Source organism: Heptranchias perlo, chromosome 25, assembly GCF_035084215.1.
Source record: "Heptranchias perlo isolate sHepPer1 chromosome 25, sHepPer1.hap1, whole genome shotgun sequence".
NCBI lineage: Eukaryota > Metazoa > Chordata > Chondrichthyes > Hexanchiformes > Hexanchidae > Heptranchias > Heptranchias perlo.
In genome coordinates, this window is record NC_090349.1 from 29,604,957 (window position 1) to 29,618,153 (window position 13,197).

Here is a 13,197-nt window from a genome sequence, read left to right on the forward strand (position 1 = left end):
GGCTCTATGTGAAATTAGTTTGTGTAGTCTCAAACTACTTCCTAGTGGGCATGGCCCAATAGCACAGAACCGTCCTTAATTTGACACAAGGGGGGATGAATTTGGTCTGGGGTGTTAGTGCAAAACAGGCAATGGCAAATCGGCAGGCCATTTTATACCCCGCTCGGTTTTCTTTTCCATTGAAGTCAATTGCCAATTTCACCCAGAGGGGCTGTCGGTGTGGGACATGGAAAATGGCATCCTGGTGCAGTAGGGAGTGCTCATCTGAAGTTGGGATGTGGTACATTGTTGGGATAGAGGAGAAGGAACTTTGCTCTTGGAAGTGGCTTTGATACCCAAGATACAAAGCATTCCATTCCTGGCACTAATGAGCACAAAATTTAATTTAAAGAGTCCATTTTTAAAAAAAGTTATTTATAACCAGATTGTATGTAAGGGATTGACTGTTTCAGTACTAATGAATCACCTTCAGCGCATAGGAGGAATCTGAATACAAACATCAGCTTTCTGCAGCAATTTCAGGAGTTTTGCAGCATTATTTCTAGAACTAGATATAATCACACTTCACTACCTTAACTGGCCACATATTTCTCCAAGTCTAAGTAGGGTGAATGTGGAAACATCCTGCAGAGATCTGAATTTAGATTTGGAAATGATTACATGAAGAACAAGTTTTGACTTGCCAAGAATTTGCACATGTACGTTTGCGTGTATAATTAAACCTGATTTAAGGAAGCACCTGTTGAAGGCCAGGTATCAGGAAATTAACAAGTCCCAATATGTTCCTGGCATTGTCGTTGAAGGAATAGTTGCTCCTTATGCATGCAGATTCTTATGAGGAGCAACTCCTTCTAACCTGTTGCTGTGTGGAATGGGAAGGCTACAAAATGGAGACTATTTTTGCGATCAACTACTTGCGCTTTTAAGGTAGGAAAACATCCCAAGGCCCTTCACAGGAGTGTAATCAGACAAAAATTGACACCGAACCATTAGGATGACACTGAGGATATTAGGATGTGAGACTGAAAACATGGTCGAAGGTGGAGAAGCAGAGAGGTTTAGGGAGAGAATTCCTGAGCTTAGGGCCATATACGGCTGAAGGTGGGCTGAAAGGAGTGGGGGATGCATTAGAGGCTGTACCAAGATAAAGAAGGTAACATTTCTGGCCTCATGTTGGCAAAGCAAAGGATGTTTTATTTTATTACGGATTTAATTTTGTAACAAGTCTAGGAAAGGCGGGTAATAATGGGGCGGATGTTCCTGTGAGTTGCACTTGCCCATAGACTTTTCATGGACTTTTGCATAGCCAGTTCCTCTCATGGGACGCTCAATCCAACGCAGCGCCCTCTCCCGGGCATCTGGGACCTGTGTGAACGGGGCAAGCAGCTGTGTAACCCCATAACCAATCAGATTGAAGCAGTGCAGTCAGAACCAGGAAGTGTAAGTTAGAATCGTAAATTCAATGTCAAATCGGGTACAGAAAGCGAAATAGAGATGGTAAGAAATATTGAATTAAAAGACAAAGAAAAAGTTTTTTTTTTAATTAAATTTTTTTAAATGCCGAATAATTAAAATCTGAAGGAATGAGACAACACGCTTGTAAAAATTAATTTTTAGTGCCAGGGAGGTTGTATGGTAGTCATTAAGACTTACCACACCATTAAAAGAGTACTTAGACCTGAAATGACTTGATGCACCTTTTTTTTGGTGAGATTAGTTTGTATCCATCGGGTCAGTGCAGGAACTTCACGCCATTCCATTCACTTGAATGGGGAGCCAGCCGGTGAGATGTCATTCTCCTGGAGTTTACAGAAGAGGGTTGCATCTGGTACAGCAACTTCCCGATTTTCCCCATTTGACTGCGTGTGTGCAGTTGCTGGAAGTTGCTGTACCTGATGCACAGAAATAACGGTGAGCTCTGTTATTTTCACAGGATAATCCGGCCCAATGTGATTGCAGACTATTGTCTTATAGTTCCATGCTTAATGAGCTATTTAAACAGACTTCAGTTATATCTGATTCAAGGATAGGCTTGCAAAAGCCAATACATTTTCCCCTTAATTTCTGCAGATGTTCAAGTGTACAATATAGAGATTTATAGATTGCAGGAAGTGAGTAATAAGGTTGTAATTTAATCAAGGGTTCCAGATGTAGTCATAAACCATAAGAAGGAAGCTATTGCTCCCCTATATAATTTTCTATTACATGTTTGGCCTTTGTGAAACTGTTAGTTGCAGTTAAAAGCAGGCCTGAAGTTACACTGACCTCGGACCTACTTTAACACAAAAGGTTATTGTGATGTGATCACTGTGCAATAATATGGTTACATGACCCATAGATGAGGAAGTTATTGTGCTAAAGCAAATTGTAACAATTAAGAGCCCAGTATATATTAGAATAAAGATTTAATTTCTCCTCCAAATTTCCCTCCCTTCATGCAGGAATGCAGCTGTTCACTATTTTACCACAGTAAGTGCTAATGCTAGATCGTCACAGTTCAGCCTGATCCCATCTTCACTGAACATTCATAAGCAGAATAACAATCTGGAATGGGAACCCTCATTTAATAAGCAGTTATGTTTTACTCACAGTACTGAATCGGAAAAAAATCCTTATTAATGAGAACATCTTCCCCTCTCTCCTCTCCTCCCCCAGTCCTTGGTGATTACATCAGTATAGTGCCAGATGTGGTTGTATCTTTGCAATGTGTGGACATTATAGAGGGTGTGGAGCAGTGGTTTGAGCCTTCAGCCTGGGCCTATAGTTTGGTTGTTTCATTTATTCTGCTAATACTAGCTTTATAGGAGTGGTCATCTGGAGTTATTGATTTCATTTGCTTGAATTCTCAGGATATTCATATTCAACATTGCTGAAGTGTTTCTAATGGTTCTGTTAAGTAGTCTTTTCTTCCCCTCCCCATTTTTTCCAACTTTCCTTTCTCCTCTCCAGACTGTTAGTGCCTGTGCAATCATACCCTAGCAACCTTCAGTCTGAGCCTAGTCAATAATTGTTGGTAGGCTATTCCATCATGGAGGGTGTATGCATATATAATATATATTCTACGTTTTATCTCTGGGAAAAATTGTGGAAAGTTTCAATTGTACTGAACATTTTCTTTTTTGTTTTTGTTGAAATATTTCTGGAGAACAGAAACATACAGACTTTAAAAAAAAAGAAATGTCCATTCCCCATACAACAGGCAGATAACCAACTGTTATTCAGGCCTTTGCCCCTTCATATTTTATCTAGCTGCTTGGCGATGCACCAAAGCAACCTGTGTCTTTTTCCCTTCTTTGTGGGGAGGTACCCAACATCTACCCAATACTTGCTTCTGACACCAGAAACTGGATAAGGAGCTTGAAATATGGACAATCATTAGGTTGAACCCAGTCCCTACAACTCTATAGCATAGCTGTACCTCCATATTGTACCTGTAAATGTTACTGGCCAGTTTGGTCTGCTTGACTTTTGTGGGCCTGGAGGTTTGAAAAGGACTGTACTTTGGTGAATAAATTCTAAATCAACACCAAGATCAGTCAGTATGTGCAGTTTGAGATATATGCAAATGAATGGGAACATTGATTAAATTTTAAATATAACCTCTGAGGCTGTATGGTATGTACATAACTCTACCATTCTCTGCCCTCCGTAAACTTCAGCTTATCCAAAATTCTTAGAAATAAGTGAAAATAGAAGTGTGTTATTTGGTTTGCAGGGTTGGACAGGCAGGATTTGGGGCTGCATGTGACCCAAAGTTTGACCAGTCCTGATCTAAGAGTTTTATATAGTAAACCTCCAAATCTAATAACCTCTGCTGCCCATATCCTGTCCTGCAATATCTTGCTCATTCATCATCCCTATCCTTGCTGACCTACATTGGCACCTATCCCTCAAAGTTAAAATTTCCATCCTTTGGTTTAAATCACTTCTCAGCCTTGCCCCTCCATATCTCTAACCTCCTACGGACCTCCTCGAACTCTCCGTTCCTGATTCTGGGATTTTGTATATCCTGTCCCCTGTCCCCTGTCCCCCTTTGCCCACCATTGATGGCTGGACCTTCAGCCATCTAAGCCCTACACTCTGAAATTCCCTCACTAGACCCCTCCACCTCCCTCTTTTTAAGGCCCTCCTTAAAATTAACTTCATTGACCAAGCTTTTGGTCACCCCTCCTAATATCACTTTTTTTATCAACCACTCTTTGTCTAATAATGTGTATATGAGGCACCTTGGGGTGATTTTCCATGTTAAAGGGGCTGTATAAATGTAAATTATTGTTTTTGTAACTGTCCCAGCAAGATTTTTTTAAAAAAAGCTCAGACACTACTATGTTAAACTGCTACAGCAAACAAAAGCATGATCATATGTGCAATTGATTATAGTTTGAATCAGTTATCCCAAATCAATCTTATTGTATGTGAAATTTTAATCTTGTATGGATAAAATTATTTTCTGTACATTGTAGGCCAAGAGAATCTTCAATACCTCGGCGGCAACTGGGTGAACATGAAAATACTTTAGTGAAAACTGGAAGACAAAAAGCACCTCCTTCTGTTTACAAAACCTCCAGTGATGACATTTTGATTATAAACAGAAAAGAAGGGAAACACATGATACAAAGGACTGGAGCACAACACGATCCAAACCCAAGGACCATCCAAATGAGACGACGAAGTGAGTCATCTGACCAGAGTGTTTTATTAAAGCAAAGTGCAGGGTGTGACGGGCAGGGCGGGTACCTGAGCACAACTCTGCCAAGCCGTGGCAGTGCACGTGTTTCTCGAGCAGCCAACAGAACAGTGGTCTCCAGCAGTCCGAGCCAGAACTCAACCGTGCCAAACAAGGGAAAGGCCCAAAACAGTGATGCCATCCTAGTAATCAGCCGAGGGAAAGAGGGACAGCATTCCTGGGTTCATGCAGACGAATCGAAGAACAGTAAAGGAGAAGCAAATAAAAGAATGATTAGAACCAAATCACCTGCTCCATTTGGCTACAACAATTTGCATACAGCACAGAGAGACACAAAGTGTCCAACTCCTTTAGCTACCAAGAGTAAGACACCTATGGCCTTAGCGAGGCCATCTAGTCCTGCACATAAAACTTGTTCACCCAAGCAACCAACGTCATCATCCAGGACAGGGAGAAGCACTCGGCAGATTCTGTGGTATGATAATAATCAGAATGTGTTAAATGTTTGTGAGAATTCTCACTGCCACGAGTCTTCTGTTGGCTGCAGTGATACAAACGAGTCCCCTTCAAGCCCCACATCGGAGGTAGAAGTAGAAGGCTTAGAGAAAATATCCAACTCTGCCCAGGGATTCGATTCAAATAAAGAAAAAGAACTGTATAGGAGCTTTGAGGAGGAGTTTCTGGCAAATACAAAACAAGTCTCATTGGAGACCGATGCTAGTGAGACCGTTGAAATGTTTCTTGACACTAATGCAGCCCAGCCAATCCAAACAGCAGAGCAGAAGATGATAGACTCTGCGTACTGTTCCACAACTTCATCTACTTCATCCCTAAACGTGGCGAACAAACTACCCATCCTTAATCACATGGGGGAAAGGCAAAGAGAAGGTGCAGAAAAGTTGATGGCGATCCCACTAGGGCAGTCGTTCAGTGGCTGTAATGCAGTAGTAAGTGAGATCCAGGAAGGGTGTGACCAGATGGATCGTGTGGATGGTGTTGACTGGAACGGAGGGTGTGCACGTGTATGTACAACAAATAATGTTCTAAAAACTATAGAGAATGTGAGCGAAGCTATACGATTGAGTCCTTTAGGTGAAAAAAAATTATACGAGATTGAGCTCAAATACCGGCACAATGTCTCCAGCTACAGGACGCCACCAGAACTGGAGAAGGAACCGAATGGAGATGCCCCCAATGAAAGCTGTACTGAACAGGGTGATTGCAGTGCAGTGGACCAAATCAATACTTTGATTGCAGATGATGATCAAGGGCATGAGAACAGTGAAGGGTCCATTATTGAGACATCTAGCGAGTCGTCTATTAATGTCCAGCTTAATTCACATCACAAACACACTGTTCAAATGAGGCCCAAGAAAGGGCTAAAGAAACCTGATCGAGTGCCTTCCATCTACAAGCTTAAACTTCGCCCCAAGATTCGACCGCGAACAGACAATCAACCTGAAAAGAGACCCTCGAAAATCCCCACACCAGTCAGCTGCAGGCAAGGGCTGAAGGCCCCAAGGTCACTTCAGAATTCTCAACAAGACAACAGTCACTCTAGACGGAAATTGAAACATAAAATAATCTTCTGCAATGAAGAACTTCAGAGTTCTAGAGAGGATCTCCTGCCTTCACCCAGCTCAGATGGAAGGCAAACTCCATCTCTAAACCAGGATGAAGGGTCCTGGGTTTAATCGTACAAATGAACTTCTTATGTTTACAGCTTAAGAGCCCTTGCTTTTTTTCTTTGCACTTGTATTGATTGAAATGCACCAAATTATCATAACTATCTCTGGTTGAATGCATTACAGGAAGCTGCCTGTTTAGAAATCTTAATCACCCACTATCTTTAATATTTAAGTAATGATTGGTGATGGCATGTATTGTACTGGGGAAGGGAGGAGAATGGGTTGGTCGATTGATGGATGGGAGCCAATTTTCCAGCACAGTGCAGGCAATGATTGTTGTTGCTATTCGATCATACCCGATTTATACCTGGAGGGAGTTTTTTTACATCACTTTTCTGCTTCCATCTGTCAGCAGGGCTACTGACCCATGGTTAGGGTAATGAGCTCTCCATTAATTCATAAGGCCCCTTAGTATACTCCTTTTGAAATGTAACGCAAAACGTGACCGTTATGAATATTGGTTATTGTATTCTGTCGGTTCTAGCGGCCCCGTTTGGATGTTTGACGGGGGCTGGTTGTATTTAAGGGCCCGTTGTGTGTGTGAGAGCCGGGGCGCGACGGTATATCGCAGCCTTGTTTCATTGAGCCGGAGCGGGCTTGAAGGTGCAACCAGCCAGTGAACACTGCTCACTCCGATATGATGGGACAAGGGTTCAAACTGTCCCTAATCGCGGGGAATCGAATGATCAGTGTTTTAAATTGCAAATGTGGTACAAAAAAAACCTCCCGGCTGACCGTTTGACGGAGACACGGGCTGAGCTTTGTCCAGCTTCTGTGTTCTGCTAAAATATTTACTGCATTTCAGAAAGGAGGGGTTCCGTTTGAAAAAGAGGTCCAGCAGCAGCCATCATCTGTAACGGTTTAACCTGACCCTATAGCTAATGCCTGACCATTGGAGTTTCTAGTTTAACTTTCCACTTCATTTAATATTAAACACGCTGTGTACTTAAAAGTTGTGCTAAAGGGCTGTCCACTTGCTTTTTTGGTGTAAAATGAATAATCTCCAGCGGCTGCAGTACTGAAAGAGTTAATCCCTTGTCCTTCACGATGTTATTTTGTTGATTACTTTGTCAGACCTCAGTAATGTTACTCAGTCTCTCTGCTGCCAATCTGCAGAACGCCGGAATGGTTCTTTCGCAGGTTAAGTATCGAAAGGAGGGTGATTGTGTTTTGTTTTTAATAGAACCTTTCACACTCCATTCAGTGTGTCAAATACCCAATGGCACTCAGACTCGGACTTTAAAGACTACTTTTTTTGAAAAACGAATGTGACCGTAAGTGCCGAATTGTTGAGTGCATTAGAGAAATGGCACCTGGTCCTCAGAGGATTGATAGGGACTGAGTAAAATAAGAACCCTGCGGATTAGAAATCAAGATGATATGTAAGGAATTAGACATCTTTTTTAAAAAAGAGACACTCATGCAGAGCGACTCTGTAGCATTTTATGCATTGTTTGCACACTTGTAAACCTAAAACGTTATTAACCCATGTTCACTTTGTTGTACACTGGCATGATACCTAATATCTGCAGAAGTGATGCTCTGTGGGATAATGCTGCTAAAATACAATGGAGTTAACCAGGAGGTAACCAATGTCTGATTCTATTGTATAATATCTAACCCGCGGATTGTTCTCGACCTCAGGGCACAGAGGAGTAATTTTTTAAACGTGTTCATTTCTCTGAAGTAATCTTAAAGCACTGTCCATCGCAGTCATTTTAGTGACCCTGAATATGTGGTTTCTGTGTTGCTCATTGGCGTTCTGCCATGTTTACGGGTCGCTCCAGAGTTTTACAAAACCCTACAGATAACGTGGTGGTTTTAACTGCAAGAAGTTTTCAGCGTTACTTTTCAACCATTACCCATTTGAATCGCAATTCATAAGTATTTTCACTTCATTTAAGGCCATAGCATGATTCTTAAACAGGCGCACTGCCAATCTCAGCTGGGAACATCTGCCCAGATGTGTAAACACGACGGATTTTATTTCACGAGAACAAGTATAGTGCAGTATTTACTATTCCAGGACGCACATCAGCGTGATGTCCATTTAACAGGGTTTCTCGAGGGGAGGGTTTTTCTTGTTGTAAAAGGTAACTTTTTCCAGATTATTTTCTCTTCTCACTGTTAGGTGCTCATATGATAAACGCCACCCAACGGCCGACAGACCAGCTGTTCCAGGCCTCCAAAACTAGCCGCCAGGATGTGCACAAGAGCAGCCTTTCGCTGGCTCCTCGCATCCTCCGTGAAAGCATCTGCAGGCCGTCCCGTGCCTTCCCAAAGTATCACACCCCGATACTGGGAGTACTGTACCATGGTGTGGGGATAGAAGGAGTGAAGCCGCGTGTCGCCACTTCATGTCCATGTGAATTTGTGCTCCGACAGGCTGACTCACCGCTGTATGCTTAACACTTGAGTTGAGGCAGTGGAAAGTTTAGATGCCAATAGAGCCGCGAGTTCACTCTCCAACATGTGCCGCGATAGGACCGAACGCAAGTACAATCCCTCGACATTGCCGAGCCGAGTTGTGCTGCTTTGGGGGCGGAACAGAGTGGAGTCTCGTAAGGAAGGGGAATTGAAGAGAGGTGATGGGTCTGGCTCAGAGGCCTGGGAGAATAGCACTCTTGTTAATTAGATACTCTCTTTCTCCGCCTCCCCCATTACTCATTTAAAAATGATATATCCTCGTTCGGTCTCTTTTTGGATTATGATTTCTAATAATCTAGCTCACCCTCTCTCCCGCCGTTACCTGTTAAAGTTCCTATTTCCTTTTGCTACTTGGCAAAGAAGTGTCTGTACTGGATCTGGATTGACCGTGTCTCTCTGAAAGTGACAGGATTTGTTGGTGATATTTGATACATTTATAAGGTGCAAACTTTAAAACTACTGTGTTTATTTGTGAGGTTTGCATCTTTACTGAGCCACTTATGAAATTAGTTTTGTTTTTTTTCTGCATCACCATTATTTTCAAATCGCGCTTAACCACAAACAATTTAATGAAACATTTCAAATTGTCAGCATTTTCGCAAGGGTAGAAATGGGCAGTTTTCTCCTGATATCGTCCTGACGCTTTAAATGGTGTTTTTAATCTGTTGGATTATTAGTAAACAAGGGCTTTGCTTTATTTGCAGCTCACAGTAGACCAGGCCTGGTCTACTGTCAGTGGGATTTCTGTGCTTCTGCCAGGCCAGTACTGGAACTCCCCACTCACATTCTCCCATTGGACAGTGTAGCGCATTCTGATAACGCTCTTTTCCCGCTCTCTCTCATTTTTAATTTCTATTTTGTGTTTCTGCATTTGAATTACAATGTCGATTAATTATTTATGTTTAAAACATCTCGTCTCTTGTTCCTGGCTTGGCCTCTCATAACTCGGGATAAACATCTCCAATAAGTAAACAGTAGACTCAATTTGAATACACCCGGCGCGAGACATTGACTGTCACCCGTTCCAGTTAAAATGTTGGTTTTATTTGCCAGTTTAAATGATGTGTTGGAGGGATATTATATCTACTTGTAGACCCAATCGTGTTGCTGCTACTTACAGGTAAAACGTTTGCACGATGAAGTGTTAAAGGTATCTGCTGTACTAATCCAATACAAAAATTACACTTTTGGAATATTGACTACATTGTATGAAACACGAATTATTTTGGGGGTTGGTTGTGGGATATTATTCATTCCTGGCATGATGTGTGTATTCAAAATAGAACAAGCAGTTAGTAAGTATGCAGTTATTAACTATGCAATTACAGCCGATGAAAAAAGTTTTTAAAAACTTTTGCACTTGAAAGAATAACCAACAATCACCAGTTATTTAACCATTGGTTGCAGTGAGCAAATCGTCCACGGTTTTACTGAGCCTTGGAGAGGATCGCTGGCACTAGATGTGTATGTATTAGTTGTGGCACATTATACCACACAGCTAAATCCTGATAAACCGTTAACCAATTTCATAAGCAACACTAGAATAATGCAGGCTGGTTTTGTAAACTGCATATCAGTACATTAATTTGTACGGTGCTTCTCGTTTTAACCATTGAAAAGTTGAATAATTAGGAAAATGTTATGCAGATATTCAGGATTTTGCGTTTGGCCTGGATTAGGAATTGTGTATCAGACGAGTGAATAAATGAACAATGATTTGGTTTATTGGGATTCAGTGCCTGTACCAGAATTATTCTTGGGCCATTTCGACAGTAGGGCGCATGGTATGAGTGCAGAACCGACAGCTGCTGTCTGAACACACTAATGGAACATGTAGAATACAGCTAAAGCTTTTATTAGGGAAAAATAGTATAATAAACGAGGCTTGGCGGGCCCAATTTGCCAAGCAGAAAGGTACAAATGCGCAGAATTGTGTACAAGTGGGAAATTCACTGCCTATCACTGTCCTGTCCATGCCAGAATTCAGCACCTCTCTCTGACTCTCACTCTGACTCTAACATTCTTTTTGACCTCTTTCTTTTGTCTTTCTTTCTGACTCTTTTCCTCACGTGCGAGAGATAAAATAAGGGATCGCTGTTCGGAAACCGATCTCCGACTTCCGTAGCACGTGAAAAGGTTGAGGGACATAACTGATCTCTCAGCCTTTCCCATCAATACGAAGGGTGGGGGCAGGCTTGATTTGTACGAGCCTTTAAAAGGCCCGGGAACAGGCTGCTGGGCATGGAAAGACAGACAAAGGTTATCCGTGTACACCTGGATACATGATTTCCATACAAGCGATCAATGTCTTGACTATAAACAGGATTTGCTTGTAGCAAGTCACACAAGGCAACCTCTGGACTTGAATCGAACATTTGTTCTGAATTATAATCGTGAAATGAGATTCACCAGCGTGTACAAGAGGAGGAAAAACTAGCAGGGTTTGTGTAACAATTCAGAGGGCAGGCATCTTAACTGTATTAATGGTATACTAATATCCGTGAGTTTGGGGAACAGTAAAAGCACTGACGGCGTCTTTCCGCTTTTCGACTAAAAATAGGTTTTTATTTGGAGAAACATTAGTGACCAAAATGCTCCGAGAGCCTTGATTAGATTCTTGTGCAAATATATTGTGCAGTATGTATGTAAAAGATGTAAATGGTAGGGCAGTACACAATGCTGCAAAACGAATGCTTTGCCTTTTTCCCTCACCCTTGTACTATTTAACCTTTTAAAGGAGTATACAAGAAATGTAAATTTATTCAGTGTTTGTTTGCAATGGGTGGATCTCCCCTGTTTGGCGTGGAACAGATGAGAATTTGAAGTGAGACTGTATTCTGTACTTGATTGAAACTTGACTTTCGGGATCAAGTGATGTAATGGAAGAAAGGGAACACGTACCAAAAATTTGCAATATTTGTAAATTTAGTTTCTTTCAAAGTAACATCACTAATTTTAAAAAATAAAGTGTAATAAAGTCAATTTTTAGAGATACCTGCTGTGGCTTGCCAACATTTTCATTTTTCCATTTTATTTTATATTTAATAATTTTCCCCTGTTAATTGAATGTTTGAAGAAAAATCATAGCTGAATAAGTAGAAGCACCATCTTGTACAGTGTTACTACATCTCAGAAATGTTTCATATAATGTAAAAGGTTTTTTGGTTCAAAAATTGTCCAGTCTGTATGATATAACTGGAGTATTCCACATGTTTGTAAATTTTGTGAGCTTGCTACATATGCCTCTCCTCCAGGATTTTGTCATGGGTTGAGTTATGAAGCTAGGTCACCATCTGACACTTTTTTTCTACATCTCACAAACATGGGTGTCACCTAATCCCCTATTTAAATGTTCTTTGAATAAATAATAATTTCATTAGTCCATTTAACATAGCTGCAACAATAGGTCAAAAGATTGAACTTGGTTGGTTCCTCATCTCGGCTATGCTGCTTGGAGGATCTGAAAGAAGAGGGAGGTGGATACAGTGAAGGGATTTAGGGATGCCATTCAGAATGTGGAGCCAAGTTGGCTGAAGGCATGGCTGCCATTGGTAGTGAGGCAGATGCACAAGAGGCCAGAATCAGAGGCATTTTGAGATTCTCCAAGCTGCAGCATAGTCAAGATGAGGAACTAGCCAAGATCAACTAAGTTTGACTTTTTGATCCATTGTTGCATCTATGTTAAATGGGCTGACTAAAAATAAAAGTTAGAGATAGGGAAGCTAAGGCATTTAAACACAAGGATCATAATTTTAAATGAGGTGATAAAGACTGGCAGCAAATTTAGGGCAATAAGGTTATAGTATATGAGCAAGTGTGTCTTGGTGTGGTATAGGATACAATCGGTAGAGCTTGGCAGGAGGCCGGGGGGGGGGGATGGGAGGCTGGCCAGGGGGGGGGGATGGGAGGCTGGCCAGGAGAGCGTTGGAATAGTTGAGTCTGGATATGACAAGGGTGTAGATCAAGGTTTCATCAGCAGATGGGCTGAGGTAGCAGCAGATGGCAGAGGCTGACCTCATTACAGCCTTGGTCTGAATATGGACAAAAGAGCTGAATGCCAGAGCTGAGGTGAGAGTGACTGCCCTTGACATCAAGGCAGCATTTCACCCAGTGTGGCATCAAGGAGCCCTGGTAAAATTGTAGTCAATGGGAATTGCGGAAAACTCTCCCGTGGCTAGAGTCAGACCTAGCACAAAAGCAGATGGTAGTGGTTGTTAGAGGCCAATCATCTCAGCCCCAGGCTGTCGCTGCAGGTGTTCCTCAGAGCCATCTTCTAGGCCCAACCATCTTCAGCTGCTTCATCAATGACCTTCCCTCTATCATAAGGTCAGAAGTGGGGATGTTTGCTGATGATTGTACAGTGTTCAGTTCCATTCGCAACCTCTCAGATAATGA

General features: G+C 41.8%; 1 protein-coding gene across 1 annotated transcript in view; it reads left to right on the plus strand.

Moving 5' to 3' along the window:
* gas2l1 (growth arrest-specific 2 like 1) overlaps nucleotides 1-11,796 on the plus strand; it is a 54,342-nt gene extending 42,546 nt beyond the window's left edge. The window contains exon 5 of the mRNA XM_068005906.1: nucleotides 4,464-11,796. Coding sequence (XP_067862007.1) covers nucleotides 4,464-6,381 — 1,918 coding nt within the window. The 3' untranslated portion in view covers nucleotides 6,382-11,796. The remainder of the gene's footprint in view (nucleotides 1-4,463) is intronic.
* The last annotated feature ends 1,401 nt before the right edge of the window (nucleotides 11,797-13,197 follow it).